This window comes from Onychostoma macrolepis, chromosome 21 (genome assembly GCF_012432095.1).
Source record: "Onychostoma macrolepis isolate SWU-2019 chromosome 21, ASM1243209v1, whole genome shotgun sequence".
Lineage (NCBI taxonomy): Eukaryota > Metazoa > Chordata > Actinopteri > Cypriniformes > Cyprinidae > Onychostoma > Onychostoma macrolepis.
In genome coordinates, this window is record NC_081175.1 from 13500938 (window position 1) to 13523277 (window position 22340).

The following is a 22340-nucleotide window of genomic DNA, read 5'->3' on the forward strand; positions in this document are numbered from 1 at the left end:
CATTTTTGGTCATACCGCCCAGCACTAGGCTCCATAAAATCCATTTTATTTACCCTGAATTCTGTGTTTTCCATTGTATTTTTTTCTGGACTCTTTGTATTATTATTATTTATCAAATGTCTTCAAATGTGTCTAATGAAATAAATAAAACTTAAAGGTCCCATGGCATGAAAATTTCACTTTATGAGGTTTTTTTTAACATTAATATGAGTTCCCCTAGCCTGCCTATGGTCCCCCAGTGGCTAGAAATGGCGATAGGTGTAAACCGAGCTCTGGGTATCCTGCTTCGCCTTTGAGAAAATGAAAGCTCAGATGCCCAACCTGGAATCTTCCCTTTATGTCGTCATATGGGGAAAGGTTACCTCCCCTTTCTCTGCTTTGCCTGCCCATGAGAAAATGAGCTACTATGCGAGGCGAGCCAATATTTTTTTTTTCCTCGAGAGACATCATGGCTTGCAAACGAGCGAAGCATGGCAGTTGCTCAATGTTCGGATGTACAAATGAACACTGAAGTATTTTTTTACTTCCTTCATCCGAGCCTATGAAGTGTAACATGACTTCAATATACGTGGACATGGGCAACTTTGTCATTAAAAAAATGATCCAGAGAACAGTCTTCTCTAAACTACAAAGATTACTGATATAGATGCTAATACAGCTTTAGAACCATAGCAAATCAGAGCAACATGAAAAGCCAACAAAGTAGGCTAGCATTAGCTACATGATAATAACTGTAACGGCATACATAAACAAACCAACTAAAGTACCGTATCCAGACACAATATTTGAACCTAACCATTCGGAGACGTCCTGCTGTAGCCGCTGAGTTGCAACTTCTTCATCCGGTGCTTCTCCATCTGGATCAGATTCTGGGTCAAACTGAAAAGCTTGAACGACTGAGCATCTACGAGCCATTGCGATACATCCACTGTCAACATTAGCGCATGGTACCATGGCCGCAAGCTGGTTAAGGCCACACACCCACCCTCCACCTTGTCCTAAGGAAAGCTCATTGTAGGACTGGCTTTTAGTGGCTGAAATTCTGCACCAAGGCTGAATTTCGGGAAAGAGACTTCAGATACAGTACTAGAGACCACTTAGGCCTATATAAAAGCATCCAAAAAGCAGCATGTCATGGGACCTTTAACAATTTAATCAGTCTTTAAAATGTAATAAAATGACAAATATAACAATTAATTTACAACAAAACGGGACCTTTTTTTGTTAAATAAGATGCTGCACAACAGATCCATATTAAAACACGGTCTAAAAAAATATTAGTTGTATGATATTCCTTAAAAATATTATTATTACTTTTAGAAGTACATTTTTAGTATACAACCGTAATATATTTGTGTTATAATTTCAAGTTAAACCAAACTTAATTTGGCAGGTTGTTTTGAAGATCTTTGAGTTTCAGTGTGTATTTGACAGTTTTTCTCAAATGATATGGTGAAAAGCTTGTGAAGTGACTCTCAGAGCAGCTCTGGAGGTGAAGTTTATGTCCTCGTATATTGAGACAGCAAACACTGAGCGTTACATGTGTTTGAGTTTGTGTAGTAGATGGAACAGTGCCACTCATTCACACAGAGACACAGAACATGCAGACTTATTAGCAGCATGCACTGAATGGCTGTTGTCGTGTTTATTTCTGCCGCTAGAATAAATCTAAATAAAATAAATATGTCCCGAGCGTGGCATCGTTGTCAACTTTAAAAAAAAAAAGAATAATAATTTATCGCAATCTCAGTATGATATTGTTTATCTGCCAACTCCTCTAGTTTAGGTCCTCTGTAATGCAACATAGGTTCTCTGTGGCTGTTCAAAAACATTTGACTATCACAAGACTTTGTATATGATCCTCTGAGTAGATTTTCTTTCTTATTTTGTGGCTGCATTTTTTTTTTTTTTAAAGTTCTGAGTGTATTTAAGTGCAAGGGTTAGTTTTTCCTGCTGTATAGGCAAATTAAGTGATAAAAGATTTAAATGCAAAGTATCAGTTAAAGTGGTTATTTTTTGGTTATGTAAGTCTTAAGTTTTGATTGTAGATGTAGTGATCATGCTGTTGCTTGAGAAGCAACTTGTCTTTGACATAAGTTCAAGCAGTACATATTCAGTGTGTGCGTAACATCATGATTAACTGGTATTTTGTGGTTTCATCTACTTGTGCAGATGTGTTTAATAATGATTCTTTATAAATGTATTGAGTTGTTTCAGCCCGCATCACTGTACATTACAAAGTACCTGTAGTAATTATTGGTAACACTTTAGAATAGGGAACACTTATTCACTATTAACTACGACTTTTCCCTCAATAAATTCCTAATTTGCTGCTTATTATTAGTTAGTAAGGTAGTTGTTAAGTTTAGGTGTTGGGTAGGATTAGGGATGTAGAATAAGGTCGTGTAGGATAAGGCATTAATATGTGCTAATATTCATGCTAATAAGCAACTAGTTAAGAAACCCTAAAATAAAGTGTTACCTAATTATTTGTGGGGACCATCACAGCCCCAGCACCACACACTATTGCAAGCTTTTTTACCAATAAATTTAAAGTGACGCAGCACCCTCATGTTGTCCTAAACCTTTATGACTTTTGTCTTCTGTAGATCTCAAAAGATGTTAGACAGGATATGCCATTTTTTTTTCCCATGCACTAAAAGGTGACAAGGGGGCCATCATGCTTCAAAGATTACAAAAACAAAACGCCTTAAAAACATTCAGAACACCATAACAGTAGTCCATGTGACTCATGCACTATATTTCCAGTCTTCGTATGATAACTTTGTTTGAGGAACAGAACTGAAATTTTTGTAATATCGACTGTGGATTTATATTCAGGCATGTATTCATATATTTGTCTAGATGCCTATTTATATTTTTCACAGCATGATCGGTTATGAGACTCATCGGCATGATCAGTTATGAGAAGAACTTGTAATGTCTGGCATCTTTGATGTTCAACCTTTTGATGTGCTGTATTTGTATAAAGATCTGTTGCAGCAGAGATTATTAGTGAATAACTGCGTGATTTTTTTTTTTTTTTTTTTTTTTAATCATAAGTCACAAAACCTTTGATTATACAACATGAGTCTAATGGTCCACTTCATGATGTTTGGGCTTGTCAGTGCATGGTCATCATTCATTTTAGTTGCGGTGAATAGTTCAATATTTTGCCAAACATCTCCCCAAAAATCTGAGTTTGGAACAACATTGAGAGTAAAGAAATGACCAAACTTGAATATTTTGGGATGAACTTTTCCACGTGTGATAGACCAATACATTGTACAAACCCCTACATATGACCTGAAAACACAAGCAAATAAATATGCTATGTTTTTTGTGTGTGTGTGTGTGTGTGTGTGTGTGAACCTACTGACCCTGGTCATATGTAGTGCAGTACATGAGCTGTGTAATCGCAGAACGTGCTGTTTTGGACTTTACACACTATGTTATTGTTGTCAGAAGTCTCACTGCCTGGCCATCTGTGTTAATGGCTAAAGTTTCACCTGTAATTTATAGAACGCTATCATTTTGTGTTTTCCCGTCAGGAAATGTTCCATAAGAGCACTTGGTTTTTTAAAGACGTAGGAATTTGAGCCAGTGTTGTTGTTTTCACCAAGTCATCCTATTGTTTTCATGCAAGTTTAGGGTTACCAACCCTAAACCTGTCTGCAGCCACCAGACATGTCGTTGTATGTAATAAAGAAATTGTCCCTCCTCACTCACTTCTTGCCTCTTGCTGGAAGTGTAGCGCTTGCAGTCTGTCTCTCAGCGCAGAGATGAGGTAATGAGAGTCACTTGTTTGGACGTAGCCTCTCGTCTCGCCCTCGCTTCTCTCTCTTTCTTTCTTTCTCTCTCTTTCTTTCTCTCTCTCTCTCTCACTCTCTCGCTCGCTCACTCACTCACACACACACACCCTGAGACAGATGCTTCCCAGAGTTTGAGACCAGAGCACAACAATTCCAGCCACGCCAGAGCCCTGCACATTCAAATGCTCCTGTATGCTTTTAATTACTCTTACTGCAGATGGGCTCTGCTTGACCACGCCCGGCCTCGCTGCCTTACTCACCCTGCTTTTTGGGTCAGCTCCTTTTGGCAGCCCTTCATATTTATCTCTTCTGAATTTGTTTGACCCCTCCCAGTTTCTCGGGCCTGAAACTTCAGTATGCAGAAAGGGTAATCTCTTGACATAATTATAAGTACAACCAGAATAGTGTGTTTTGCTGTGTTTCTGGTGGTGGCCTCCTAGGTTTTGGCAAGAACCATGGTCTCATAAGTTACGGATATTGTATAAGGCTTGAAATCGAAAACCGGTTCTTTCCCATTTATTTACGTTCTTTTCAACAAATGCGTCCTTCTGCCGATGTGGGTGGAATGTTGTACTAAAGTATGCAGAATAGGCATCAGAGCTTTTTGTTATGACGATCACTGCATGTTTTGAAGATTTTCAGCATTTGTTTCTTGCAATTTAAGTCTATATAAATGCATGTATTGATGGTATGACATACAGAAAACACACACTACCGTTCAAAAGATTTGGGTTGGTAAGGTTTTTTTGTTTTTGAAAAGTCTCTTATTTGATTAGAAATTCAGTGAAAATTGGAAGTGCAAATGTGATGTGTTTTTGTATATTAATGTTATTTATTCCTGTGATGCAAAGCTGAATTTTCAGCATCATTACTCCAGTCTTCAGTGTTACATGATTTTTCAGAAATCATTCTAATATGCTGATTTGAATAAACATATCAATATTGAAAATAGTTGCTTAATATTTTTTAGGAAACTATATTATATGCATTTTCTTCACGATTCTTTAAATACAAAGTTAAAAACAGCATTTAAAGTACAATTATTGTGTAACACTAAATATTTTTGATCAATGTAATGCATCCTTGCTGGAAAAAAAAACAACCTTTGAACTGTAGTGTACAATAATGGGAATTCTTTTCCAAGATTATATACAATTTGTTTGTTTTTGTTTATAAAATTTGAAATAAGCTCATAATTTGACAGCTTCATGACAGCTTCATGTACTGTCTGAGTTGTTTACATTTGACTGTCGTTTCTTTCTCAAAATAACTAAAATAATCGTTAACGGAACTGTCAATCATCAAATTTCTTACAAGTCAGTGTGCAAGAGTGCAGAGCAGATCCTCCTGCTGTGTGGGTGTGTGTTGGTAGTCTAGAACTTTATCAACAGTTTGCACTGGCAATAGCAAACAGATTTTAATTTAACATAATTTGATTGAAAACGTCATGTACATCATATGCCTCCTGCTCTGTTTACATGCAGCAAGTGCTTACAACTGGATTATTTAAGCTTACTTGTCTTTTTATTTATATTTATATTTATATATATATATATATATATATATATATAAATAATATTTGCATTTGCATTTTAATCCTTTTGGGCACATCAAGCGTTGTTTGAGCATCCTCAGATGTCACACTGACTTTGAAGGGTTCTGTGCCTTACCACAGGAACAATTAAAAACTCATACAAGGTTACTGTGCTATATATTAGTCTGAAATGAATGAGTGACATTTACAATTTATTTTGATTGATGTATGAAAGCTTCACATCAATGCAAAACAAAATTGTATAACATGGATTGCAATAACATTGTATATCATATCAGTATTTAAATTATTAATATTAGCTCAGTGAACTTTATCTACCCTCATATGAGCGATGACCAAAGTTCATGTAGCACGATATGAGCTCTGCACAGATCTCAATGTGAACAAATAAAGATTGTTATAAAGATTAAAAATACACAATAGTTATTTCATTACAAAACAAAAAGTATTGTCAATTTTGTATTGTTTAGATTTATGTAAACGTTTGGGGTAAGATTTTTTATAAAAAAAAATTTTAAACAAACAAATATTTTTTTTATTCAGCAAAGATGCATTAGACTTTTAATGTTTTATAATGGCTTAATTATTGCCATTTAAAAAAAAAAAAAAAAAAAATCACGGCTTCCACAAAAATATTAAGCAAAATCTCTTGATCACCAAATTAGCATATCAGAATGATTTCTGAAAGATCATGTGACACTGAAGACTTGAAAGGCTGCTGAAAATGGACCATCAAAGCAAAAAAAGAAAAAAAAAAATTAAAATAAGCAACTGTTACTTTAAATTGTAATATTTCACTTACTGTTCTTGCTGGGGTTTTTTTTTTTTTTTTTGTCAAATGCAGCTTTTTGGCCTAAGGGGCAAAAAATCCAATAATGACTAACACAATCTACAAAGAGCAAATGAGTGTAGTGTTGCAAACAAGCAGAGATGATGATAAACCTTGCATGATTCATTAAGAGATTCTCCTCCCAAAAATGTTGCATCTGAAGGCCTTTCCACACTGAGCGCGAAAAAGCGAAACTAATATCGGACGGATTCATATGGATGCTTCCACATAGACTGCTACGATTCGCGCACCGAAATAGTTTTTTTCTCGAACCAGTCCGACGAATCTTTTCAGTTTCGCGAAGCCAAAACACGGGCCGTCCAATAAGATTTGAGCATTACATCACATGGCCAGAGCAACTGCTGTTACCCAAAAGGTTGACGTGGTGGCGCTAAAAGCTCAGAAGGCTGTATTGAGCACGAGTGTAAAAACACAGAAGTTGAGGACTTTCAACCAACATACGAAGAATATGGATGTCGAGGTGGTGGTGGCGGTGGTGTTTTTGACCATTTTTTAAAAAATCAAGTGAAACATTTTTCTACCACGACATATGAAAGCAAATAGACACATGATTATAACAATATTTTCTGTATGCAGCTAATGGTATTTTTATAACAATAAAGGATGTTGATGACATACAAAGAGACTGTCTATAATCAAAATCAACTATAGATCACAATCGGAAGTTATTACAAGCACACTGATGGTTTAAAGTGACTTTTAAACAAATGCATTAATAATTACTTACATTTTCAAGTGTAGCTTGATGCTAATTGTACCTCTAATTATATTCTAAGATATTCTTGTAAGCATTAAAGATATTTGTGTTTCTGGTGTAGAACCAAACTTTATTCATCTTAATTTAATGCTGTATATTGAGCAGTGGACAATGTTAAATGCATGTACGAGATGCATTTGAGGAAAAATACATTGTTGGTCGGCGTCACCTAGCGTGCTGGCGTGAATTAGCAGAAGGCGAACAATCGTTTCACACTCTGTGTAAAAACACGATTCGCCTCGCTTTTTCGCATCGTGCTCTGTGTGGAATGGCCTTGAAAGGGAAACTCCTACAAATGAATATGCAATAAGGTTAGGCACAAAAATAACTGTCCCCGCCTTTTCATTGCTGATGTTTTGCTGTATGTCTTTAGTAAATCCTCATAGTAACTTTTTTTTCTTTTTTTTTTTTTTTAATGCCAAAAGAGAGTTTGTGCCAGTGCAATGCTTTAGTAAATCTGGCCCTTAGTGAGCATTGAAATAGACTTTGTTCAAACAATCCTACCGACCACAAACTTTTGAACGTCTGTGTATTTCTGTCCATCTCGGTCTGTGACCGTCATGGGATCTGAGTTCAATTTAGCTGAGTTGGACCTGGCTGAACTTTTGATGTCCCTCATATTACCAGCATAAGATTTAAAGGTTCATTGCTAGGAGATGCTTTGACAATGTATTTATATTACTTTTACTAGTGGTAAAATCTTGTAGCATATTAATCTAGTAATCGCAAATAAGGGGAATGGTCATGGATTTTAAACTTTCCTTTTGTCTTAAATTTTAGTATACCTGTACTTTCAAAAAATGCTTCTCTTGGCTTTGGAGATCACCGTGCTGGTCTGGTCTTCTCAGGCTTAGCCGTCACCGAGCTCCAGCCTATGCTGACAAGCAGCCCAGTTCCTCCCAGCAACCCACAGTGTGGGTCGCACTGCCTAGTGGGTGTTAAGGAAGGTGTTCGAAGGTCAAGGGCAAAAGGGAGAGGAGGGGGAGAACCCGCTGATCAGCTCATCTTAATGCTTACAGTAATTCCTCACAGGCTCAGGGCCTAAATAGCATGCAGCTCTTTCTCCCAGCTGCGTTTTAGAGGGGGGGTGGGCCTAATGGCTGATGTGAACTTTGCGACTAGTGCCCTCATTTGTATTAATTACCTTTTCATGTTCAAGGAGACACACCAGGGCTGTTGTTGTTATTGGCTTATATACTGGCTTGTGTAATAGACATTTTAACAATTAAAAACCGTTTTGTGAATCTTATTGTGAGTGATATGTTTGTGTGTGTGTTCAGGGCTCCAGACTGCAACCAAATGGTTGCATTTTGTGACCATTTTTTTTTTCTGCCCATGTGACACAATTTTGTGCGAAACTGAAAGCATAACAAAACCGTGCTGAACCGTTTGAACTGGGCAGTGCTTAGAGTGTAGAGCATGGTTTATACTTGTGCGTCAGCAGGAGCGCGAAGGTGAGCAAAGCAAAAATCACGCGAATATTAAGGAAACGATGGATGGTTTTGAAGCGAAAGCAAAGTAAAAGACCGCTTCTTAAAACCAGAGAAGGTGAACATGTTGGTATTCATGTGGGGAAAAAACATGCAAGCACGGTCACCAATAGCAAGTTTAGTTTTACTTTTTTTTTTTTTTTTTTTGAAAAGCTTATCTTTGCTGTTTACCTCACATTACGCTACGGAGGCTCTTTTATTTTTTTTTTTTTATTTGATTCCTCAGTGTTTGGTGAACGTTCTGTAATTTATTCGTTGGTATATAATAGAGCATGCAGTGTATGCCATGCCTCATCTTATACGTTTTTAATAAAAGTTTTGTAAGCTAGTTTGTAGGGATGTTCATTTCGGTTATTTTTCCTAACCGACAACCGACGCTCGTTAACCGATTATTAACCGTTAACCGACAAGATTATTTTAAATTAGAACTAAATTAAATTAGAATAAGTGTCTGTGACCCGTTAAAAATACTAACACTTGTTTTCCGGGGATTAATTTTACATGCGCAAAAAGCAGCAAACAACCCTAACCTTTTACAATTCCGATTATCTTCATGACTAAAAGAAGTATGCTAGTTGCTGCTTCCACTGTTAGAAGGGGGGAAAAATTTAAAATCAAGTGATTTTCCAGCGCCGCACACAGTTTAGCATTATAATTGACAATGCAGCCTGTTCATTATCATTATAAAAAACAATCAGTCAAACATATGGGAAAACAAAAAACACTGCTCAGTTTAAATATGTGGTAAAATCTGTGCCGTTAAGCGTTATCACCGTAACGCCGTGAAGTTATGCAAAACATTTTGTTTTACGTGGATATTGGAACGCGAGTGAAGTAGGCCTAGGCTACATAAAAGGTAAATAATATTTTGGCATTCAAATACATCGCGAATACGGAAACATTTGATTTTATGTCGAAGGAGAGACCCAACATTGGTTTCAGTTTCGTTTTAGCCTTAATTCGTTTTGGTTTGTCGCATTTTTAATTCTTTTCTAAATGGCCTACTGTTAATTGAAAGGATTTGTTGTGGAGTGAGGGGAACTAAAATAGCATAGCTATGTTTACAGTGTTTATTATAATATTTGTAATTCGCGTCGGCCTATTTCTGAATGAAATAATAAAATGCGACTTATAGGCGACTTATGCTTTTTTTTCTCTCTCTCTCTAAAAAACGTTTTTTTTTTTTTTTTTTTTTTATACGCGTAGCTTATTTTAACCATGCATTAAACCTTTTAAAATAACTTGATTAAATTACTGAAAAAATAAAAAAGATAAATAAGTGACTTTAAACCGTTTAACTGATTGTATTAATCGGTCAAAATTCTTATCGGTCAGTTAACGGTTAAACGGTTAAAATGAACATCCCTACTAGTTTGTCACTGTATCTTACTGTTTTATTGTTGTGCTGTTTAATTAAGAATAATAATGAATCCATCTTTTGTTTTACTCTTAAAAATGAAAGGTGTGTAGATGTATGCAAGCAAAACAGACAGTTATCTTTTCTTGTAAAAGTGACAAGATCGCAAATTCAAAAGCCAAAGCATCTGAAGCCCAGCTTATAACATAGCTAAAGAGGAACTCCCGTTCACAAAATTCAAATCACAAATAATCTGTTTATTCTAATAATCTGATTTATTCTAGTAATCACATAATCTTTGTTCACATCACAAACTGATAAAAAAGGGGTTGAATGTTAACCACTTTCGTTACATATAACTGTAAACTATGATGAAAGTTCATCAACATGCACTGATTAATCCCATGTTGTAGCTCAAAAAAAAAAAAAATGCGACCAACTGAGAAAGTTAGTCGCAAAAGAGCGACCAGTGGGAAGAATAAGTCTGGAGCCCTGTGTATGTATACTTTTTTTATACTTTGTTTACTTTGAATTTGAGTTTCCACTCAGTCTTTTTTCAGCAAATGTTGATTATAGGGATGGGTCACGATTTTCGAATATTCGATTAGTTGATTTAATAATAGAATATTGAATAGGCTGTGCGATTTAAATTTTATATATATATATTTTAGGGGTGTTAACGCATGCGATTAATTAAATTAACGGGTTAATATTTTTTTAACGCAGATTAATTGCTTGATAAGGTTTGACCCCAACTTCTTCCCGTCATCGCCGCGTGGAAGGTTATCTATCATTGTGTGATGAGGGTACAGCACCAGTGTTGCCAGGGTAACGCCACAAGTGGGCTATTTTGAAAATACAGTCGCGGGAAAAATTACAGAGCCGTTTTGGGCTACTTTTTTAATGTACCGCGGCCACCCAAAGTGTATATAGACAAATAAAAATTAAAAAGATCCTTTTACTAATGTGTATTATACTTGGAATGTATCCCTGGCAACTTAAGAACGGAGAGGCGGTAACATCACAAACAACGTGAGTTTCAGCAGAGCAGCAGAAATAAACATGACAACAGCCACTATAGATTATATAAGATAAACACACGATTACGATAGGATATTTGTATGTGTTTTTTTAAGTTTAATGTGCACATCTGAAATGCTAATTTGTGCAGCGATATAAAAGGCTATAAATAGCCACATGTAAATTCCACATGTGATTGTAAAAGGAAGTTATTACAAACACTCGATGGTGGTTTGAAGTGAGTTCTGAGTAAAAGTGAACTATTAATCTCATAAATTCTTATGAAGCATGATGCTAATATTAGCTCTAATGCAGCTGCAGAACAGGTCCAATTCTTCTTCAGAATGCATTTTGTCATAATACTTCACGTAAGGTCGCAAAAAATGTTTTGTTGTATTTATTTAGAAAGACTTTTGATAATAGTTGGGTAAATGTATACTGGGATTGAAGCCATGTGGCTTGGTAAATGTTTTATTGCCAGTTTAAAGGCTGATAATGGCTGAATAAAAACAAGAGAATAATGATAAAAGAATAATAATGATTATGTCTCATACCTGCGGAAGTGTGAAAGGTTCTGTTTCCTTAAACTAGTTTGTCATGCATTTCTTTTTCAACACATTTACAGGTAAATCCTAGTATTTTAAATTTGTGATTTAATCACAGTCCGCCACTGTGATTAACGCGATTTTTAATTTTTTTAATCGACTGACAGCACTTAAATATATACATATATTTTATTTATTTATTTGGGAAAACAAATTCATGTTTTCGGTGTTGATGTGGTGGTGATGCGTTCATGTAACCAGAGGCTGGCGCTGCCAATAACGCATCTAAAAGCTGTCACAGACAACAGAAGAACACCACATTGTCTCACACGCAAACTGTGGATTTGCGTCAGGATTTAATCATCTCAACTTTTTCTCAGGCGGCTGATTTCCTTAATCTAGCGCTAGCAGTGGCCCGCCTGCGACAAAATGAACTCGGGCCGAAGGTAGATACACACACAACCACACCGAGTGCGGAGCTTTCAGCCAAGATGGAGAAAAAGCCGTCTGTCAGTCAGAAGTGTTTTGAAGAGTCAGCACGGCTCTGGCCCATTATCTTCTCACCCATGCCGAGACTGAGCCGACAGTGCCGCATTTCAGCCAGAATCGGCCCGTGCTTGCTATCTGGGATGTTCATGCCCATTTTTGATGTCTTAGCCTTATGAGCAGTTGATTTATGCTAATAGATGGACTATTATGCTAATAAGTGTTGTACATTCGGTGATTATTATATTAATATGTTTCAGCACGTTACAATCATGGTATAGCTTAGGTCAAGATAGCCTATTCCCTAATGAATTAAACAGTTTTTTAACATACAGATTGAAAGAGTGAATTTGTGCATGTGGGGGAGGGGTGCAATTTTCAAATAATAATCAAATAATACTAGGCGATTTTCGAGTATTATTTTTGCCCTTAAATGCCCATCCCTAGTTGAAATGCATGTGATGTTCATTCAACTAGAAGTCTTAAAGTGACTTTATTTTGTGTTTCTTTGCTAGAAACAATTGCTTTGTGAGGGCATGCCTGTACTTTGTATCCACTGGTCATTGCAGGATCATTGTGATGCTCTTGTGTCATTTCAGCACTTCCTGATGTATGGTATTGTCACACTGTGGCGTTGCTGTGTTCACTGGAGCAAACCATATTAATTTTTCACAAGTCAGGCCATAGTCTGCAGATTCTAACAGACACAAGTATTGCCCAGTATGTTCAAGAAACTCGTTCTGTCTTCAGATGAATTGAAATTGCATTTAAGTTCATTTTAATGTATAGAAAAGTGTGCAAGACCACTTCCTTTGTTTTTTTTCCTTGTTTGGTAAATAATATGAGCACAGTTGCTGACATTGTATCTTTCCATGCAGGTGGAATCGTTCATACTAGACCAGGAGGATCTGGATAACCCTGTACTAAAGACGGCTTCAGAGCTGCTCCTATCCAGTGCAGCAGACGGAGCTGACCTCAGAACAGTAGACCCAGAAACACAGGCCCGGCTCGAGGCATTACTAGAAGCAGCAGGTACATCCTCCGGCCGACCCTGATGTGATCGCATTAAGCCTAATGATTTATCCTGTGTCTCTGCATGCATGTGCTCACAACTTCTGTTTATTCAACGCCTCCACAGTGCTGAGCATGAGTCGCGCTTTCAGTTTCTGTGTTTTAGTCTTTAGTGCAAAGATCTGCTACAGATTGCTTTTTGCTGGAATTAGTTTCCACAAAATCCCCACAGAATCGTAAATATTCTGTGCACCTAACTAAACAACTAAACGATTATGATCAATAAAAGTAATCAGTGACACATTTCATTAATAACTGTGCACAGGGAAAACTGTTTTCTGCTTTAATATACTTTAAAATGTAATTTATTCCTGTGATAGCAAAGCTGAATTTTTCAGTAATGTTAATTTTGTTAATGAAAAATGTCTGACTATGAGACGACAACAAGATCAGTAATCAATAACTGTGACTATATCAACACGCAGTGTCGTTGACAATAAAAGATGAGACTAAATTGTTTAAAAAATAAAAATTGTACCAAAAAAATAGGAGACTAAATATTACTGACTGCTTTTATTCTACTACGCAAGCTTTCGTGTTTACAGTTGCCAGATACCAAGAATCCAAATCCCCAAATCAGAGCTTCTCTGTTAAAAGGATACATTTTCTGCCTGGTGTTTTACTTTAATTGTTGTAATCTGGCAACCATGCACATATTCACTCTACATGTAGAATGAACGTGTGCATGGTTGCCAGATCACGTAGAAAACTTAGTCACATTTTCATCATGCTGTATAATCATTATACTGACAATGATTATACAGCATGATGAAAATGTGACTAAGTTTTCGTTGACTAAGACTACACTAAAATGCTCAGACACTTGACTAAAATCTGACTAAACAAAAACAGGTCAAGGTTGACTAAATATGATAAAGTAAATTTGACACAGGACTAAGACTTTAATTTAAAAAAATGGCTGACAAAGTTAAAACATTTTTAACATTAAAGAATTTTCCTGACCTCAAACTTTCGAACGGTGTTTTTTTTTTTTTTTTTTTTTTTTTTTTTTTGTCTATACATGTATAAAGTATTATAATGATTTCATTTTGCACATTCTTTTAAAAGAGAGCGTTGGGTAAGATGAATTATCCAATTCATTGAGGAAATAATTGATTTTCAAAATATTTGCGAGTTGTAGCCCTAATAAAAAAAGCAGTTCTTTTTAAAAGCTGAATAGCAAAGTATTAACCCGTTTCTCTTACTTGTGACATTTATTATGAACAGAAACAAAGTGCTGTATCTGGGTCTCTCGGCTAAAGAGTTCATGATTACAGTATATGTAGATCTACTGCTGATTGAGCAGCGCAGGCAGTTTGAGTTCACACGCAAAAATATCTGTATTCGGAGAGTTGGTGCTTAATATAGCCCTGCAAATCCTTAAAACCTGTTTATTTTTACATGCTTTACATCCTGTAGTGTTTCTAGTCCTTATGGCCCAGAGTGAGCTTGCATTGCATGTGAGTGCTGACATGTTAATGATCTACGGCACTGCGTAAAGGGTCTTGGGAGGGCTAAGGGTCAGTGTCACATGGTTTGTGTGCAGAGGCAGAGCATTTCATAATGTTTTATGAACTGGGAAACTGGTGGCTGATGGTACTTGGCACTAAGTTTTGCCATGTTCTGTTGACCTAGTCTGTGCGTTATGCCATTGTGTGTGCTTGTTTGGGATGAGTTGGTTTGGGTGAGGCCCAGCATGTTAGGCCTGATTCCCTACACTGGCCTGCCCTGCCCCATGAGCGGATAGTTATCTCGCAGAGGAACCAAAGGGGAGATTAGTGGCAACAATGAATTTCCATACAGCAGCAGCAGCCTCACTCATGACTCAGCACTGGCCTTTAGTACACTTGTGTGCTGTCTGTATGTGTGTCTTCATTTGTGTCTATGAGCATCTCTGTTGCTTTCTCCATCTGTGCAGAGCTTGTGGACGTATGTCTTTGTTTGGTCGTTTGTGTCTGTACACTGTCGTATTGTCTTTCTTTCACTTGATTGTGCACTCATTATGCTGATCATAAGTTACCTACTGTTTACACACGCTTTGACATGTTTTCATTCCACCTGCACCGCACTATTGTGACTGAACACCTCCATGCCACGTGGTTTACCTGCTACCACGAGCATTATCTGTTTTGCGTCATCCTACGCTTTCATAGGAAAGCAAATACTGCTCTTCCTGGTTGAGGTTAGGGGCAGGTATTTAATTATCACTTGGAATCTGAACAGTTGCCTAGAGGTCATTTGCTTTAAGATTGAGGGACTGTCTATGCTCAAATTCTGCAGAATTTGTGAACATTTAAGGTGGAATTGAAAACACAGCCTGCATTTCAAATTTGAGGTTTGGGAATGGTGCATAGTACACAAACATTAAGACATAAACGGCCCTTGTTTGAGGGAGATCAGAGGTCGACCGGTTTATGCTGAAAATAGCTTTTGAAACTGTAAGTAACAAAAATAAGACATTACTTACTTTTTTAATTTGTTTTATACAAATACACTATATAGTAGTGAAGGAAAAACTGTTAGCTATTTCTAGATCTTATCTGTATTTTTTGTTGGAATGAAGTTAAGTGTGCTAAAACAAATACTGGTATATGGAAAAGGTGTGCATATATGGACCGATACACCAAGTGTGTTTGAACACGAGAGAATCTAAGTAGTCTGTCGCCAAACAATTAAATGTCGATGTATACACCGTTTCAAAGCTTTGGGGTCTGTTTAAAAAAAAAAATTGTAATGTACATTTTAAAAAATATAGTATGAAACATTAATATTGTGACTTTTTTTTTTTTTTTTTTTTTTTAATATATATACATTTATAAAAAAAATTATTTAAGTTGAATTTTCAGCATCCATTTCTCCAGTCTTCAGTGCCACATGTTCCTTCAGAAATTATTCTTTTATGCTTAAGAAACATTACTCAATGTTAAAAAGCAGTTTTGCTGCTTAGCATTTTTTTGAGGAAACTGCAAAGCATTTTTTGCAGAATCAAGTTCATTTGACAGAAGTCTGTTGTAAAATTATCTAACTATCTTCATCTCTTCTGATATCAGTTCAATTGGTTACGAATTTAAAAAATATTAATTTCTTTTAATAAAAAAAAAAATAACAAATCTTACCGACCCCGAAAGATTTTTAATGGTATGGTAGTGTATCGTATCATGAGGTATTTGCCATTACCCTGCCCTAGTTTATATAAACTTGCTGGTCTCCTGTTTTCTCACAGCTCTCTGACACACAAACAAACAAACAAACAAACAAACAAACACACACACACACACACACACACACACACAGAGACACTTTTATGCAATCTTTCCTGCTCTTACAGGCACATGTGAGCCTACTTAACCCACACAAGTCTAATTTTATTAGGAATTTAAGATTCTAGTTATTTTTCTAACTAATTATAATTAGAAATAATGTTTTTTGCACATTTCTATCATGTTGCATTTTGGACTCCTGTAGGCTCTATGCCGTCACAGGCATACAGTGCTATAGAAAGACTAAGGAATAACACATTCTGTGTGTTTGACACACTATTAAGTTATTGGAATAATGACAAATGCAATATCGGTCAACCTCTAGTAGCAATTTGATAAGCCTTTTTTCTTTCATTGGTCACCATCAGCAGCATTTCTTTGAGCATTTACAGTGTTACGCCATTCTTAAACTCTGTAGGAGCTTTAAAATTTGAAGTTAAAACATTACTAAAACTGCATGGTGTGAAATGGCTAACTAGCTGTTGTATTTCCTGTGTGTGTGAGCGTGTTGGGCCTGTACTAACCATGGATGCGTTTGTTCTTGCTGGATGGCGTGTGGTGCTGGTGTGGGGCTGAATGCTACAGGCATTGGTAAACTCTCCACTGCCGATGGCAAAGCCTTTGCAGATCCAGAGGTGTTACGCCGTTTGACGTCGTCGGTGAGTTGCGCGCTGGACGAGGCCGCCGCCGCCCTCACCCGCATGAGGGCCGAAAACACGCTCAACGCCAGCCAGGCCGACAAGTAGGCATCTTTTCTCACGCACATGATTACTCCTCCAGTGTCCACACATCATGATGCAACATTCATGTTCAACCAGCAAGAATTACTTCATTGTTAAGGCTAAAAGCTAAGCACTGTTAAATATGTGTTTTAATGATGACTGAATGTTATTGTAATAATGTAATTAGACACAAGCAGCTGTGTAAGTCTTCTTGCTCTTGCACGAGCCTTCAGTTAGAGTAGTTAGCTTAGCTTCGCCTGCACAGTCGCAGTAATTGTAGTAGTCTGGTTATTTTTAGCCGTAGCCTGGCTGAGGCCTGCTCGGACGGCGACGTGAATGCAGTGCGGAAGCTGCTAGACGAGGGACGCAGCGTCAACGAACACACAGAGGAGGGCGAGAGCCTGCTGTGTCTGGCCTGCTCAGCTGGATACTATGAGCTCGCACAGGTACTGTGTACAGACTCAAACACACTTCCAATCCTGAAGCTGATGACCGATACAACAACTCACATGCATAAATAAATAAAAGTAAATTAAATAATTAAAATTAAATAAATAATTGAGAATTTGAAGGTTGTATGTAATTTCTGCACCTGAAGTGGCACTGAACTGAATTAGGGAAAAATACCATTTTTAAAAACATTTTGGAAATTATTCCCATCTGCCGTTTCTCATTCAAACAGGTGGTAATATAGCAGTTTTCAGCTGTGTGATTTATTTATATCGTTGGGAAATATAAATTATATTTTCACACAGCTCTCTATATGTGACCCTGGGCCACAAAACCAGTCATATGTAGCACTGGTATATTTGTAGCAATAGCCAGAAATACATTGTATGGGTATGCCAAAAATCAAAGTACATCAAATCAAGCATAGATCATGTTCCATGAAGATATTTTGTAAATTTCCTTGTGTAAATATTTCAAAACTTAATTTTTGATTAGTAAAATGCATTGCTTTTAAAGGAGATTTTCTCAATGTTCTGATTTATTTTATTTATTTTTTGCACCCTCAGATTCCAGATTTTCAAATAGTTGTATTTCGACCACATATTGTCCTATCCTAACTAACCATACATCAATGGAAAGCTTATTTATTTCAAAAAATTGTTTTTATTGTCCAGGGTCACACATAGTTATCCAACTTTATCTGCATACAGTAGAGTATATAGCAAATGTCAACTGCTTGATTGCTTGTACCATTGCAAAATATGCTATATTATCTCCTGGCTCTAATCTGCTAAATGACTAAGGCAAAATATTAAAATATTACAAACATTATGAAAAAGAAAAATTTTATAACTAACATTATTCTGTAAAGCTGCTTTGAAACTTTAGAATGTTAAAAGTGCTATAGTTAAGTAAATGTTTGTAGTGTATTATCAGTGTATTATCATTATCCTTAATATTGATACCTCAGATGTAAGGTTTTATTTATAAATATTTTTAATTATTTCTAATATGTATGCGTGTGTGTATATGTATGTCCAGTAAGTTTTATGTTTAAGTAAGGTCATACATATTAAAAAACACATGTTTGTTAAGTTGTGTAAGGATCTAGCTTCTTGATGCAACATCAGTATCTGGAGTATCCTTATTTCCAGACCAATTCGCCCATTTTTGATTGCAATTGCTTATGGTGCTGCTAGTGGTGAAGAAATTACATGCTTTACCTTTAATTTTCAGTTTTAGTATAAGCATGCTCTGTGGTTGTTTGGGAAAAAACATCTGTTGATATGAGTTTGACTGGTTGTAGGTCTTGCTGGCCATGCATGCTAACGTGGAGGACAGAGGGATCAAAGGAGACATCACGCCACTTATGGCTGCTGCAAGCGGTGGTTACGTTGACATCGTCAAACTGCTCCTAGTGCACGGAGCTGACGTTAACGCACAGTCCTCGACAGGTACAACTTTTTTTGTTTTTTCAATAAATAAAATGAAAACAACAGTATGAAATGAAAGTGTACTTAAATGGACCAAAAAGAGTAAAGTACATTTTCACCCTTGTGCAAGCCAACAAACAAACCTTGTGCTTGCAAACACGCCTTGTTCATCCATTGTCTTCCCCATTCTTGCAGGTAACACAGCCTTGACATATGCATGTGCTGGAGGCTTCCTGGATGTAGTAAAGGTGTTGTTGAAGGAGGGTGCTAACATTGAAGATCACAACGAGAACGGTCACACTCCGCTAATGGAGGCTGCCAGTGCAGGCCACGTGGAGGTTGCTCGTGTGCTCCTGGAGTACGGCGCTGGAATCAACACACACTCCAATGAGTTTAAGGAGAGCGCGCTCACACTCGCTTGCTATAAAGGTACATCCCATTGTATCATAGTGTGTTTACATACATAAGATGATAATTCTGGTAAGCTTTTTACAGAATTTCAACTGTAATTGAACATTCATGTCTATCTGCACATTGAAAGTGTAAATATGGCTATATTAAATACAGACAGAAGAGAATTGTACCAAATTGCATTGTAATAAGTAGCTAGTATTTTCAATAGAGGACAACCTTAATGGATAAAAACATGCATATTGTAGTTTATTTAAAATATGCTTTTTACATGTACAGGTGCATCTCAATAAATTAGAATGTCATGGAAAAGTTCATTTATTTCAGTAATTCAACTCAAATTGTGAAACTTGTGTATTAAATTCAGTGCACGCAGACTGAAGTAGTTTAAGTCTTTGGTTCTTTTAATTGTGGTGATTTTGGCTCACATTTAACAAAAACCTCACCAATCTCATAAGACCAATAAAAAAAATATTTTTAGTGAATTGTTGGCCTTCTGGAAAGTATGTTCATTTACTGTATATGTACTCAATACTTGGTAGGGGCTCCTTTTGCTTTAATTACTGCCTCAATTCAGCATGGCATGGAGGTGATCAGTTTGTGGCACTGCTGAGGTGGTATGGAAGCCCAGGTTTCTTTGACAGTGGCCTTCAGCTCATCTGCATTTTTTGGTCTCTTGTTTCTCATTTTCCTCTTGACAATACCCCCGTAGATTCTCTATGGGGTTCAGGTCTGGTGCGTTTGCTGGCCCGTCAAGCACACCAACACCATGGTCATTTAACCAACTTTTGGTGCTTTTGGCAGTGTGGGCAGGCACCAAATCCTGCTGGAAAATGAAATCAGCATCTTTAAAAAGCTGGTCAGCAGAAGGAAGCATGAAGTGCTCCAAAATTTCTTGGTAAACGTGTGCAGTGACTTCGGTTTTCAAAAAACACAATGGACCAACACCAGCAGATGACATTGCACCCCAAATCATCACAGACTGTGGAAACTTAACACTGGACTTCAAGCAACTTGGGCTATGAGCTTCTCCACCCTTCCTCCAGACTCTAGGACCTTGGTTTCCAAATGAAATACAAAACTTGCTCTCATCTGAAAAGAGGACTCTGGACCACTGGGCAACAGTCCAGTTCTTCTTCTCCTTAGCCCAGGTAAGACGCCTCTGACGTTGTCTGTGGTTCAGGAGTGGCTTAACAAGAGGAATACGACAACTGTAGCCAAATTCCTTGACACGTCTGTGTGTGGTGATGCCTTGATGCCTTGACCCCAGCCTCAGTCCATTCCTTGTGAAGTTCACCCAAATTCTTGAATCGATTTTGCTTGACAATCCTCATAAGGCTGCGGTTCTCTCGGTTGGTTGTGCATTTTTTTCTTCCACTTTTTTTCCTTCCACTCAACTTTAACATGCTTGGATACAGCACTCTGTGAACAGCCAGCTTCTTTGGCAATGAACGTTTGTGGCTTACCCTCCTTGTGAAGGGTGTCAATGGCTACGTTTACATGCAACCAAATAATCCGTTTGTAATCGGATTGATGGCTCAATCGGACTGAAAAGGCTTCATGTAAACACCTTAATCGATCCGATTGAGCTCAATCGGTATGAAATTTCGATCGGATTGAAGGGGGTGGTTTATTCCTTTTCTAATCCAATTGAGCGTGCATGTAAACACTCCATCGGATTGAAAACCGAAACTGAAAGGACTGCGCATGTGCAATAACGCAGAAATAGTGTAATGACGTATGACGCGCAGAACGAGCGGTTCTTCCTTTTGAATAAAATGTTGTATAAATGTGTGCCTTGTCATTTATAAAACTCTCCTTTCACTCTGCATCTGTGAAGTGGAGAAGGACAACCTCCCACCAGTCCTTGTTTCGGATTCTCAACCACAGGCAACCCATTTTGTGCGCAGGGAGGGGCATTTTTCTGCGTGATGAATATGAGCAGCACGGCACTGTGGTTTATATGTATATTTATCCAGAAGTGGATAAATATTAATTCCGCTGTTAAAAACAAAGAAAGAAACGGTGTATAAGAGTGGTTATTATGTGCAAACAGTAAGAAACTCCATATTTGTGTAGTGTGTGCATGTCCAAAAAAAAAAAAAATTCAGACTTGAAGCTTGACACATAAACGCGCACATCAACCCGATCACTTTATTTAGCGTTCATGTAAACACTACATTCAGATTCATCAATCGGAATGAATTCAGTCCGATTGAACCAAAAAGTGTGCATGTAAACGTAGCCAATGATTGTCTTCTGGACAACTGTCAGATCAGCAGTCTTCCCCATGATTGTGTAGCCTAATGAATCAAACTGAGAGACCATTTTGAAGACTCAGGAATCCTTTGCAGGTGTTTTGAGTTGATTAGCTGATTGGCATGTCACCATATTCTAATTTGTTGAGATAGTGAATTGGTGGGTTTTTGTTAAATGTGAGCCAAAATCATCACAATTAAAAGAACCAAAGACTTAAACTACTTCAGTCTGTGTGCATTGAATTTATTTAATACACGAGTTTCACAATTTGAGTTGAATTACTGAAATAAATGAACTTTTCCATGACATTCTAATTTATTGAGATGCACCTGTACATAACTGTTTGGGGGCAGTAATTTTTTATTTTTTTTTTTCCCTGTAAAGAAATTCATTTATTTAGTAAGGATTATAAAAATTCATGGAAATTGAAGGGTTATTTAAATTAAAAAAATATATGCTGTTCTATAATATAAATGCTGTTCTTTTGAACTTTCTAATTATCACAGTGTACTGAAAAAAATCATTGTGTTAGCTGTTTTCAGAAGTGAGAAAAGAGAATGAGCTGCAAACCAGCATGTTCTAATTATTTCTGAAGGATCTTTCAGAAAGAAACTTCAGATCATTTTTTTTAAAGAAATTAATCCTTTTATTGAGCAAGGTTGCATTTATATTGATCAAAAGAGCCTGTAAAGAAATGTTTAATGTCATAAAAGAACTGAAATTAATGCTGTTCTTTTGAAAAGAGTCATGAAGAAATTGCAAATAATAGTTTCCTAAAAAAATATTAAGCAGCACAAATATTTTCAATATTGAAGAGAAATGTTTAAGCACTAAATCAGCATATTAGAATTGATTTCTGAAG

General features: G+C 36.8%; 1 protein-coding gene across 2 annotated transcripts in view; it reads left to right on the top strand.

Annotated features, from left to right (window-relative positions):
* ankhd1 (ankyrin repeat and KH domain containing 1) overlaps positions 1–22340 on the top strand; it is a 45665-nt gene that overhangs the window by 4941 nt on the left and 18384 nt on the right. Inside the window, exons 2-6 of one of the 2 annotated variants that reach the window (XM_058757553.1) lie at positions 12751–12904; positions 16789–16945; positions 17209–17371; positions 18682–18829; positions 19004–19237. In XM_058757553.1, coding sequence (XP_058613536.1) covers positions 12751–12904; positions 16789–16945; positions 17209–17371; positions 18682–18829; positions 19004–19237 — 856 coding nt within the window. The remainder of the gene's footprint in view (positions 1–12750; positions 12905–16788; positions 16946–17208; positions 17372–18681; positions 18830–19003; positions 19238–22340) is intronic. The other variant, XM_058757554.1, reaches the window with a different exon arrangement.